The 13,252-nt window shown below is 47.6% G+C and overlaps 1 protein-coding gene across 1 annotated transcript in view; it reads right to left on the bottom strand.

Annotated features, from left to right (window-relative positions):
* LOC142407328 (phosphofurin acidic cluster sorting protein 1-like) overlaps nt 1-12,058 on the bottom strand; it is a 70,588-nt gene extending 58,530 nt beyond the window's left edge. Inside the window, exon 1 of the mRNA XM_075496681.1 lies at nt 11,790-12,058. Within this exon, the coding sequence (XP_075352796.1) occupies nt 11,790-11,956 (167 nt within the window). The 5' untranslated portion in view covers nt 11,957-12,058. The remainder of the gene's footprint in view (nt 1-11,789) is intronic.
* Nucleotides 12,059-13,252: the final 1,194 nt, after the last annotated feature.

Below are 13,252 nucleotides of genomic sequence, written 5' to 3'. Positions count from 1 at the left end.
GGAGAAATAACCATGGCCACAGTGGCAGAAGTGGTCTTTAGAACATGCTTTTCAAGATTCCTCTTCTCAGGAGGAATCTGCTAAAAGCTTCAAACTTCCCCCAAAAGACACTTAGATCTATGGAGGAAGTGTCCAGGTCACTTAAAAAGAGAGACTGGAGAACCCAGTGGCAGCCTGGCAGTCATTCCTTACCTGGACAGATAGACAGAACTCAAATTTTGGGGCTAACTGTTCTCATGCTCCTTGAACAAACTCCAAGTGGTCAGTGTGAAGCCCCATCACAGTTTCTTCAGGTGATGGTCAAGTCACAGAGACGTTCGGTGATTTCCTTCACAGACACCACATCCCTGCCTGCAAGGGTATGAAACCAAGATTTCTCTGTTCTAATTGGGGTCCAACAGTGTCAGGATTAAAGGATGGCAGTAACTGGATTGCCTACTGTAGTCACAAACAATAATAAGGTTAAGAGATTTCATTTCCCTCCTCTTGGCTAGGCTCTGAGTAGGCAGAAGTTATAAGGCAGGGGGGTGGCTGTTAAATCTTTTCTCCTCCAACTGCTTAAGAGGGGTCTTTAGGGTTGTTAATTTTGCCTCTTACTCATGGCTGACACTTCTCACCTCACTGGTTTAAAGGCACATTTACCTCTGTATGTAGGGAGCAAGCGCACCTTGCCGCACAAACAATGAATGAAACAGGCTCCTTGAAACCATTCTCCCATCACTCTGCATCCTTTCACATTAAATATCCACACAGATGCATCACTGGAAAGATCACTGCTCAGATTTTGCTTAAACTACTGCTGCTAATCATGAAACAGCTTAGCCTGAAAATGCACCATTCTCTTTCACCCCCTTTCCCACACTTATATCCCATCTTTCCAGGCTGTCTTCTCTCCTTCTTTTCCCCTCCCAACTCTCAATACCACCCCACTGGAAAAAGACAGCAAACCTTGAGGACGGTTGAGAGTTACCTCCGCAACACATCCAGGCACATCAGCCTGCAAACAGGGCATTGGAAGAGAGCCAAGTTCCCCATCACAGGGGATCTAACAGGACCTCCAACCTCCCTCTAACCACTGATTTCTATGAAACATGGTTCTTTGAGGCAGTTGAGAATATCTCAACTGCCTTGCCCTTGCCCTTGACAAGCCAGGACAAAATTGGGCAAATAGATCAGAAGTTGAGAGAGTTGAACAGACATTGTGTATTTTCTTAGCAGTTTCCTGTGTGAGACTACAACTCATTTGCTGTGTTATTCACAATACCCAAACATTTGGGGAGGGGAAAAAAAAAAGAAAAATTAATTGAGGACAAACCATACCAAACAACTGCTGCCCCACCATGTGCACAGGAGAGTTGCAGTGATATAACCACATTCCCCAGGCTCTGCTACAGCAAGACTTCACTGCTTTTACAGAAGGAAGCAATTTAGAGTTAAGATCTGGTTCCAGGCAGAGAGGTGAGATTTAATCCGTCTCTGCCACTTTTTAACTGTTGGGTGAAGCACTTCACCTCTGCTTCCCCCTCACCTATGTCTATCCAAAGCATGGAGTAAAACCCCCAGAGAACAGGCAGCATTTCATTATAGCACATCATGCAGCACCTACCGCCACAGGACATGAGACTCTGCCATAGCCTCCTGGCGCCTCCTGTCACACAAGCTGATTTCCAGATAATAAGCACATTGTCAAGAAGCATCTCCTGAGGAAGCATTAGGATCTGCCCAGACAGCCTGTCCCAGCATGCACAGCATGCTAGTCAGTCACACAACCATTAGCCTCTCTCATGCTCCACTGCAAGCTATGCAGACATTAATTGCCCCTACCAGGAGCAACGTCTTTCCTCAGCACAAAGAGCCCTTAAAACCTCAGCAGAAAGTCCAAAAAATCCCAAGTAATTTCCACATACTGCTCCCCAAACCTTCTTCCAGACTCCACCAGTTCCCATGGTCCTCTGAGCCTGTTCAGGGGATTCCCAGCCAGCGGCATCCAGATTAGACAGCAAGGAAAACTCTGCTGGTGACCTGGCTCTCAGATGATTTCTCTCCAGTTGCCCCTTTCTGAGCACCCTCAGGCTTCCTACCCCAGCTCTCCAGTCTGTGGAAGCCAGGGAAGAATCCCCAGCCATTTCCTCTAGATTCAGCTTTGTCTTTCCAGCTCAGGGAAATACACCAGAGTGTATGGGCAGTCTTGTAAGGGTCTATTTTTCCCAAGAAGGACAAATTTCTTCTTTTATGAGTACTGGCACTATGTTGCAGGACGTTGGCTTTGGAAGCAACCCTGCCACACCTCAAGATCTCTTCTGCTTTACAATACAACTAACTCCACAGTCACCCTAGCACATGCAAGGAAATGGCAACACTGCAGCATGGAAACAAGCAGCTGGGAACAAAGTGGGGAGAACAGGAACATGAGTCTGAGGCTTCAGGCAGGGAAAGGGTTATTTGAACTAGAAGAGCTATGGCTTCAGGCAGGGAAAGAGTTATTTGAACTAGAAGAAGAGCAAGCAACTTCAGATCCTGGATCTGAATCTAAGCCTCACTTCAGTGTCCAAACTGCAAGGTCATCTTTCTGCTCTATTTTCAAACAAGTTACTTGTTTAACAAAGAGCATGTGACCAAATTCATTGCTGCTGCATAACAGCCTCCCTAGAAACGTTAGAAAGAGCTTACTAAACAATCCACAGGTCAGTGATAAGGCTACATGCTGCAGCAAACTTTTAAAAATTATTTTTTATAGGCAACAGAAAGAGTACGTTACTTGGGAAACATCACATCTTTAACTGGTCATTGCTTTACGTAAGATCACCATGTTTGAACTTCCAGCTGTTCACTTGGGGTCTGCCCAAAAGCAGCCTCAGGGTAGACACAAAAAAAGTGGAAGTCTGCAGCAGCACATTGATCTCTCATTTTAGCCATGCTGAAATTAGACATCAGCATTAGTATGGCTAACATTACAGAACTTTTTTCACAAATGTAACAGATTTTGAACTTTTCTGTCTACATACGCAGCAGAATTGCTGCACCAGCTGTCCCCAAATCCAAGGCTCCTTTAACAAAAGATGCTGCACTGCCAGCTTAGCTGAGAGCAGTAGTCAATGGCATGGCAAGATGCAAATGCACCACACCTCCATGGAACCATCGTAGCAGTCTGCCACGATACCTGTTGCTAAACAGCTTGCTCACTGTGTCTCCAGGCTAAAATAAAATGTGTTAATGAATTAACCACCACAAAGCAGTGAGTGATTACAAAAACACCACTTGCAGCCTTGTCTACAGGAGGAAAAGAACAAGTGCTTAAGACACAGTGACAAGTACCTTTCAACCAAGTTTGAAAGTGCTAATGGGGATGCAGGACAGGTTACATCCTAACACTCATCACCTGGCAGAGCTTGCTGGGGTACACCTCCAAGTCCGCTGGAGATGTGCCAATGCAGCCAGGCTGGGAAAAGCAGTGAAATGAGGTCAAGGTGAGTTCACTGATCCACACCAACTTCCTCCATTTCTCTGCTGCAGGCATTTGTTCAAGTGCCAATAGACACCTGTCTGGCAAACCCTGCTACAGTGCCTCACAACACAGGGCGTCCTCCATTGTCCAGACTGTCCTGGTAGAGGTCTCCACACATGCTGACAAAAAGGGAACATGTGCCATACGGCAGCTTCTGTAATGCATAGTCTAACAACTTTCCTACTAACGATGAACGCAGAGTTAAGGTTTCATTGCAGCTTGCTACTTCTGAAGTAGCAAACCCACCAAACATCCCATCTGTTTCCTTTGCTGTTATCATGAGCTGGCAAGCACCTTAGATCTGACTACCTGCAGGCTCAGGAACATGGTACCATGGTAAGATACATCTGTGGAGAGAGCACAGGGGAGGGACTGAAGTGATGCAATAGCAGTGATACAGGCCCATGGAAGAGACAGTGTCAAACCAGCATGGGCATCAATTTTTGAGGCTTCTTCATAACTGTAAGAAAAAAATTTTACATTTAAAAAAAAAAGTTTAATTCTAAAGAGTTGCACAGTTAAGATTCTTCACTCAAAAGAATGATTCTTACCAAAACTGGTAAATTTGTGCATAGGCTTTTCATCCACTTGCAACACAAGCTGTTAATAACCAAAGCCTGTACAATGCAGTTCTCTGCTCAGATCCTTGCAGGTGGAGCAGGTCCCTGAAATAAGGGTGACTTGTCCACGCTTCCACACATCAGTATTGCAACAGATAAAGTTATGCCCAAATAAGTATGAACATTTAATCCACACACAGGTGAGATGAACAAAATGTAAAAGCAGAGTAACGGGAACGTTGTCCTTTCGTCAGACTGGAGATTAAGGAACATAATAGGCAGAGAAAAAGCTTGAAAAGTCAAGGGACTTGACAAACATCAAGGAAAAAATTAGTAAATTACTCATATATACAGTATGCTGTGAAATCCAAATGGACATCCTGAGTCTGCTTCTGACAAAGGAGCACAAAAGAAAAGAAGGAATACTTGGAGTAAGCAGCCTCAAGTATAAGCTACAAGAGGACTGAAAAAAATATTAACTTATGGGACTGTATTTCAGGGATGCACATATAAGAAAATTCAGAAAGTCTGACAAAAGAAAAAAGCTGATATTCATTAACAGTGAAAAAATCTAAAAGCCATTAAAAAACAACCCAAGCACATCAAGAACATAGTCCAGCTGAAAAATACAAGCCATACAAGAACAAGATGTGGCCATTGCAACTTCACAAGGAATAGTCTCTAAATTCTGAGGAAAAAAGCAAACTACTTTGAAAAGAGAAAAATTAAGATTCAGAACTAAAGATTACTCAGTTACAGGTGCGCAAGGCAAGACAGAAGCAAGGAAAAAATGTGAGAACAGTGCCAAAATTATCAGCAAGAGTGTGCAGGGCTTTTGAGGGAAAGGAGCAATGAGAAGAAAGTGGATGTATTGATAAGGTAGAAAATAAATGGACTAATAGAAGATAGCTGAAAGAACACAAGAGAAAATGCAGAACAAATACAAGGGAGCTCTTCTAAAAATATATAAATAATGTAAATCTAAAAAAACGTGATCTAAGTAATACAGATTCAGAGACACTACTTGAACTGTCACTGAAAATCAGACAGCAGAAGAATCATGATCTTCTCCCCTGGTAAAGAAAAGGTATTGAAGAACAGGAAAAGAGTAGCAGAACCCTTTACAAGGGAGTTACTCTTATTCTAACCCTGCTGCCATTGTAACAGCACAACAGCTAATTGTTAGTGTTTTTCAGTTTTGGAAAATGGAACCAAAGACATGAGTTCTGCCATCATCCCAAACTGCCGATACTGATGAGAATTTACTTATCATATGCACAGAAAAACAGTCAAAAACACACAGATGGGCATGGAACCTGGACATTTTTTGTCCAGGAGATGGTCACACACACACTGGCTTTGGATCTCATGCTACTTAAGATACGCTCACACGGAAGAAGCAGCAGCATGATAAAGAAGGATTTACAATGGAAGTGTAAAAATCAGCATGAGTAGGAAAATAAGGAGAACCTAGAAAAACTAGAACAGCAGCCAAAATACAACAGGAGTTTTTGTTTACTAAACAGAATCCCTCACTGGGTTAGACCACATGAGACAGGAAAAACAGAAAGAGCATGAGAGATGACAGTGGGCAGTAAATTATAAAGGAGATGGCATTGCAACAGGCCTGCAGAAAAAGCCAGTGTAATTTTGAGCTGTGTGCACAGAGGCTGAATCACACTGCAGAGCAGGGAGTGGTCTCTGTAACCACAGTTGCAATGTGTTAAGGTACCTGAAATACTGCATCTCTCCTTCAGGTCCACTGCAATGAGCATATTGAAGTATCCAAACAAAGCCTCATTTATCTAAGAGACTTCTAACTACAACAGCAATATCACTTAAGCTGTCTGCTTCCCCGGAGGCAGAGACAGGTTCCTGCTGCAACATCCCACGCAGAGGAGTAAGACACTCTCACTTCTTGTTTCCCAAAACAGTATCCACCAGCTTTGATGTAGTTAAAACAAAACAAAACAAAACAAAACAAAACAGAAGCACAGCTTCCCCATCAGCTGGGATGCTGAAAGCTTGGACCAGATAAGAATACAAGGTATTTGGAAAATAGCCTTCCCCAGATGCTCATCTGGCTTGCTATAAAATGTAGTGTGTTTCTCACCTCTGGCTCTTTTTTGGAAATAACTTCTTCTGAAGTTGACTGGAGACATACATTCAATCTAGAATCATTCCACGTTGCAAACAATTAGACAAAAGCACCAGCACAGATTTCATTGAAGAATGGATCTGCTACGGGAACCCCATAAGATACTGGCGGTCAGCAATTCATTCTTTTGACAGGATAAAGGTCAGAGGATCTCCATCCCAGAGGAGGATGCACTATATGCATACTACATGGCTGTTAGTAATCCATCACAAGTAACTGAATACACCAGAGGAAGTGGAATGAGACCTCATAGTGTACTAGCACAATAAGAACAATGCAACATTTTTTATAAGCCATCAGACAACTGAGCTAACACAGCCTAGCTAATGAATGAAACACTGGAGACCAAGGCTTGGAGGCAGCGTGGCAGGTACTTCAAATAAAATTAAGCCTTCAGGAAAGTCACTATTAATATTCTGAAAGGAGCATACCCTCCCATCAATCATACTGGCAGCGGACGCTTGTCCTGAGTTCCACTAATGAGCAGAAAGAAAGAATAAGAGACACCAACTCAATTATCGTAAGCTCAGAAGGGAAACATAACACTGCCAGAGGAGAAATCCCAAACGTGCTCCTCTGCGACAGACAAGCCACAGAGAGTGACAGATAGTGGACAACACATCAGATGTATTATGTTGCAGGCTTGTAGCCAAGCCCACAATATTAAAAATAATAAGCAATCCAATGGCTGTTTAGAACATTTTGTTTTCTATATAGGACTAAAAGGAAATCATAATTCAAACACGGCAAATATCACCAGTTATAAGAGACTCCTTCCTTACAAGAAACTGTGGCCTTTCCCAAGCACTCCCTCTCTGGAGCTACTTGGCTTTGTCACGGCATCATAGTATCTTTTGAGGGAACAATCTGGAATCATTTAACATTCCTAGAGGTGCAACTCTGTAGCTTACCCAAACAGAGCACATTTTGCTGAGGTTGGAAGTTTACCATGCAAATGCCTGATTTACCCAGGAAACCACTCAAGAACATCTCAGGCAGATAAATACATGTTATTCCAGCTGGAATAAGTGTTTCTTAAAGGAACATCCAGTTCAGAGGCTCTTCATCACCAAATCAGCTTCAGAAAAGGAAACTCTCAGGGGTTGTAGAAAAGACAAGCAATACTCCTTGCAGAGAGGAAACAGACCCCTGAGTCCACAGCTGACAGAGCAGCCTGCTTCATGGGGCTGTGAGATGCTGCCAACCCAGTTGAATGCAGCTGTGCCAGAGGAGAGCACACTCCTCCATGCTGTACGACATGTACTGCTCACTGCAAGGCTTTCTGGACCTCAGGCAAAGGAAAGCATGCAACCAGCTGCACAAACAAAGTCTTAACTACTCTCCATGAGGTGTCAGGTAATAGATACTGTCTGCCCAAACAGGACAGCAGAGCTGCAGAGACAAGAACATTCACCTTATGGCACATCAAAGGATCACTATGGTGGCACTTACGAGATATTTCCAGTTGTACTTGCAATGACTGCTCTCCTTCCAAGCAGACTTTCATTAGGCTATAACTTTCCAAAACACATATCTGGAAGTTTTAATGACAGAGAATTCAGAGCATCTTCTGAAACATAATGTCCTGAAGGTGCATGTACACAGTCTCACAAAGTGAGCCCAAACCACATGCGTTTCCCTAAGTCAATGCTTTTCTGTCTATCATAAGCAGGAGACACTGTGTTCGAGCACACTGTGTGGGTGGCAGCAAGACTTGGAATGTTTTTGAGCTCATGCATTGTACTGAGATACAAGGTACTCTGGACGAAATGCAGTGTATTTGAATCCTTGCAGTGCCATTCACAGCATAATTTGTACAGGTAGAATCTGCCTTTGCAATCTGAGCTCAACAATACTGACGCATTAGCCAGAACACAACTCGTATCTCTCACCTCTAACTAGAAATGCAATGACTTATCACTGAAACAACATGCACATAACACTGAACACAATAGCTGTGTCATGGAAAAAGGGTAAGAGTGAACACAATCACACAATCTTATCTTGTTTCCTAATTAAGAACTTGCATTTATGGGCTCTCAGATATTAAAGGGAAAAAAAGAAAGAGCAGTCCTATTAACAGAGGTTGAAAAATACCACTACCTGGAAAGAACAAGACCCCAAGCATGTTTGCACAGTCCTTTCACACATTTTTTCCAAATGTACTGCCTGATCAGCATACAAAACAATGAAAACACAGTAAGACATTACCTTGACGCGGACAGACATTTTACTTTGGCAAAGCTCTAGTTCACTTCTTGCATTCTCCATACAGTAAAAACCTGCTACAGCCCTTAAGGGTACTTATTCGCATGGTATCACAATAAAGACACTTTCTCCCGCCTCAGAACACCACTATGAAGACTTTTACTAAGATAACTATGAGTGGAAGTTAAGGCTGATTGATTGACTATTTTAGCAAAAGCATGCTTCACACACTGCAGCAGGAATCAACCAGGATTGCTTTCCTTCTAAGGCATCACGATGGGAAGCCAATAATCCCTATGCCAGTGGGCAGCCTAACTGAAGACGCAAAGAGCATTTTGCTTGGTTTCCAGGTGTTTACTTCCTTCTGCCTCTCTGCATAATAGCCCACTGCCCAGAAAATTCAGCTCTGCATCCCCTGAGAGCCACTTGAGCCAAAGTCAGCTGGGTCTAGGCTATGCTTACTTAGTTCATAGGAAGGGCATTAAGAGTTCTCTTAATGAGATCTCTTAAAGAGATCATTAACAGATCTCTCTCAGCTTGGCCCTGAAAACAGAAAGACCCCAGCAGGAGGGATGATACCTCCATTCTGAGAGCAAAGCAACTTCCAAAACTAAACGTGGACTTAGTTCAGTGGCGCATTCCTGATTCAGCAGGAAAGACTTCCATTATGGGCAACAGTTCATCTTAGAAAGCCAAGATCCTCCTACATGGCATCAGAAGTCTTACAGTCATACTGAACTGTTCAGTACATTGGGGCTTATACTTCATGATGCCTATTTTTACTGGCCCAGACTGCCCCTCTGAAATCCTGAAGGCCTGGACACAGCCTCTCAACTGTCCTGCACTAACAGCCAAACACAGAGCAACCCCACAAAGGTTGATCTAGCCCAGTCCCACTCCTGCAGCAGCCAGAGCTGCATTTCCAGAAAATGAAACACCTAAGAAGGAGCACAGGGACAGCAAAGACTTACGATACAGAGTCTAGAAAAAGAAAGCACATTCTATAGCATTAAAATAAGTGAAAAGTTCTCCTTTCCCTAGATATGCATAGAGCTGGAAGAACTGAGACTACACACACGTAAGAGACAGAGAGGCCCAAGGGAGAAGGATTACTGCCTTTGAATAGATATTATTTTGCCACCACTACCACCCCCAAAACACAATAAGACCAGACACTACCTGTGCAGGGCACTGGGACAGTACAGCAGAGCTTCTACCTTGAAGAACATAATGTCAAGACTAAAACATTATACAAGCAGACCAGTAGAGGAAGAACATGAGCAAGCAATAAGTAAGCACAGTGCACAGATACACCATTAACCCAGCTCACATTTGGGGTTTGATCTCCCTTTAGTTTCAGTGAACACAAATACCTGCCTGATAGGTGCCCACCTGTGACTCGCTCGCTCATTCCTGAGCTTGGGCTAGCTGAAGACTAGAAAACACAGAAGCACCAGTCCCACACTGGTCACTGTGGCCTGACAGGACTTCTCCAGACACCTGCTGATTCTACAGGCATAGCAGCACACCATATTAGACCCGTGCCTCTGAAGGAAAAATCAGTTTCCATCAGCTTCTTCCCATCGTAACAAATGTTGCATTTGAAGACATTCCAGAGATGAAATTTCAGATTAATTTTACAGAATTTTCCTCCAAGCTGGTGTATCAGATGGCTGCCCCCCAAGGCTATGAACACACAAAGAAGCTCATGCATTAGAGCAGGCATCTACACAATGCCAATGGAAACTGCCCTTGTGAAAAGGTACAGGATTCACTGGGCCAAAGAGCAGTTCTTCAACCAACTTTCAAACTGATGACACACCATTTCTGCTCACCCGCTGGCATCCCACCACCCATGTAACCCACTTCTAAACTTGGTGTCACTACTCCCAGTCATTCTGTCTTTGGTTTGCCCAAAGCAGTTCCTCCCCTCTCTGGCTCTTGCAGCATTTCCATTTGTGAAGACTATGTACATGCTTCACCATCACTAAGTTCTGTGCTCTGTATCTGCAACTTCCATTCTTTCTGCAGGAAGTCAACCTTGTAATTCTGTCCTGCTCTCCAAATTCCTGCTTGGGAGTAACCTACCCACAAATAAACAATACCTCAAGTCACTTTAAAGCTATAGAATGATCACTGCTTCCTGCTCCACACAACAGCCTCAGCATGTGTCATCAAAAGGTGCACTGGTTTTTCACAGACACACGTTGCAAACTCCTTCCCATTTGCTGCCTGCTCAGCCCAGGACCTCCTTGGGCACTGCAATCACACAGGCTTTCTCTGCTAGCTCGGAGTATTTCGGAACATTTCTACTCTGAGCCATCTGGCCACTCAATCACCAAGTTTCTCCCTGCAAACACATCAACCTTCTGAAGCTCTTTCACAAAGGCTTGTGTTCTCCTGCCCTACAGGAACAATTATTTTTCCCCTCTTGAATTTTATGCCTCTGGTTTTTGTGCAGCACTTGAATACATCACTTGCAGACAATATACCACAGCCCAGCGATACATGGATCCAGAGTGACTTCCTGAATCTGCCCCTTAACTCTCATGAGAAGACCTCCTGATCAATGTCTGATAAGGTGAGTGGGCCAAAAGACACCTAGCTCATTAACACATCCAGCATCTCCTGGCTCCAAGACAGGTCTTTGCATTCTTCCCATAAGCACACCTAGCCTGGACATACCCTTAACCACACAGTCAACAACAACATTTACACCATTCAGCTTGTCTTCCAGCTCTGCCAGAGATACAATTGTGAGTTCAGCTGGCAGCACAGTGGTTTTTTGTTTTCTTTTTGCTGTCACCTACAGTCTGGAGTGCAGGTGACACGGGTAACTCCATGGGCCCATGGATGCCAGGTGGCCACTACCTGGCTCCAGGGGACTGGCTGTAAGGCCATCATTCACTTCAGGGGCAAAAAGGCAGCTTTCAGAAGCAGCATGGCCTCGATTATATACCCCAATGAGATCTTCCATGGCCATCACGGCAGACACTAGCCAGAGGCCGCAACATGGAGTCAACGCAGCCGTGGTCCGGCATTGGCACACCCAGCTCCGCCGGTCCCTGGTGCTGCCGCTGCTCCCACTGGATGCACACCGGGCGGCACGGTGGGGGAACGGCGGCCGGGGTAGCCGTTCGCCGCGCATCCAGCCTCCGGCTGGGGCAAGGCCCAGCCGCCACCGAGGGGGCGCGGCTCCAGGCCCGGCTCGGCCCGGCGGGGCAGGGATGCTGCAGGGGCCGCCGATCGCGCCTCCCCCCCGCCCATGCCGTCCCCGGCCCCGACCGGCCCCGGGCTCACCAAGGCCCCCGCAGCAGAGCGGCGCGCCCCCGGCGAGGCCCTGGGCGGCGCGGCTCACCTGGGCACGCAGCTCGGCGCCGAACGGTCGATCTCCCACGTCGCGAAGAGGTTCATGGGCACCGGGACCGGCCCGGGGCCGGCCATCGCCGCCGCCCCGCCGGCCACCGCCGGGGGCCCCGGGGCGGGGCCCGAACCCAACGCGCCGGCCGCCGCCGCCGCCGCCATCCCGCCGCCGCCGACACTGGCGATGGGGGGCGGCCCGAGCCCCTCGCCTCAGCGCCGGCCTCCGCCTCGGCGCGCGCCCGCTCGCTCGCGCGGCGGGGCGGGCCCGGGCGCCCCGCGGCCGCCAACCGGAGCGTGGCAGGGCGCGGCGGGGGAGGCCCGTGGCCAATCAGAGTGTGGCTAGGGCGCGGCCTGCGGCGGGAGACGAGCCAATCGGAGCGGGGAAAGGGCGAGGATGGGGACTTTGGCAACCAGCCAATCGGAACCGAGAGGGAGGAGGCCGGAGCGGCTAGTAGCCAATCGAAGAGGGACAAGGACGCGGCCGCCGGGGAGGGGCCAGCCAATGGGAGCGGCGTCGCTGCTCCGGCTGGGGGGGGGCAGTGGTGGCGATCCCTTTAAAGCGCAGCAGCCTCGGCCCCGCGAGCTCGCTGAGGGGTGCGGTCGGGCGCGCGCTCGCCCGTCCGTCCGCTCAGGGCCGCGGCCTGCTCGCGGGGTTGCCATGGCAGCGGGGAGCCGAGCCGCGGGGCTGGGCCGCGCCGCGACGCTGCCTCTCCCGCCCCGGCGGCGCCGTCGTGGGCGGGCGGGGGGTCAGGGCCCGGGGCGGCTGAGGGGGGTCCCCGAGGGCCGGTTCAGAGCCCGGCCGTGGAGGAGCTGCGGCGGGTGAAGGGGTGCGGCGGAGAGGTCCGCCAGAGCTCCCAGGGTGATTACGAGCTTTCGGCTGCTGTGGGGAGGGGGTGTCTGGGCCCCATGGGGACGGTGGTGAAGGGGTGACGTGACGGGAAGCGGGAGCAGGTGAGCAGCACGGCAGGTCAGCGGGTGGACGTGAGGAGGAAACGACCTTCAGAGTACCAGAGTGGGGCCGGAACAGGGAAAGTAAAGACCCACGGGCCTGGCGGGTTTCAGCTAAAAGCAAGGTAAGCCTTGCAAAAGGAAGCTGAGAGCTAAAACTGACTCTTTTCTCAGATCCCCTGGGAACAAGGACCCACCAGAGCATCTGTAGGGCCAGCACAGTATGCAGGGGCAGAGCTCAGTGCAAGCCTGTGGCACAGCAGCTGAACAAATGCATTGCTGTGGTGCTATGCTAGCAGAAAGTGGGAAGGATCCCCTGCCGCACCTCACCTTTAGCAGGACCTTGGCAGAGGATCTGTCTGAAGTGGCACTGCCTCTGGCTGAGGGATCCTGAAAGGAGGCAGAGATGAACTGGGAGTTGCAGTGCGCCTCAGTTAAAACTACTTGAAAGAAGCAGCCGAGTCAATAACGGCCAAACCAGAAAATAAAGAGAAGCCCACAGCTTTTGCA

Source organism: Mycteria americana, chromosome 3 (assembly GCF_035582795.1).
Source record: "Mycteria americana isolate JAX WOST 10 ecotype Jacksonville Zoo and Gardens chromosome 3, USCA_MyAme_1.0, whole genome shotgun sequence".
Taxonomy (NCBI): Eukaryota; Metazoa; Chordata; class Aves; order Ciconiiformes; family Ciconiidae; genus Mycteria; species Mycteria americana.
This window is presented reverse-complemented; position numbering and strand designations above follow the sequence as displayed.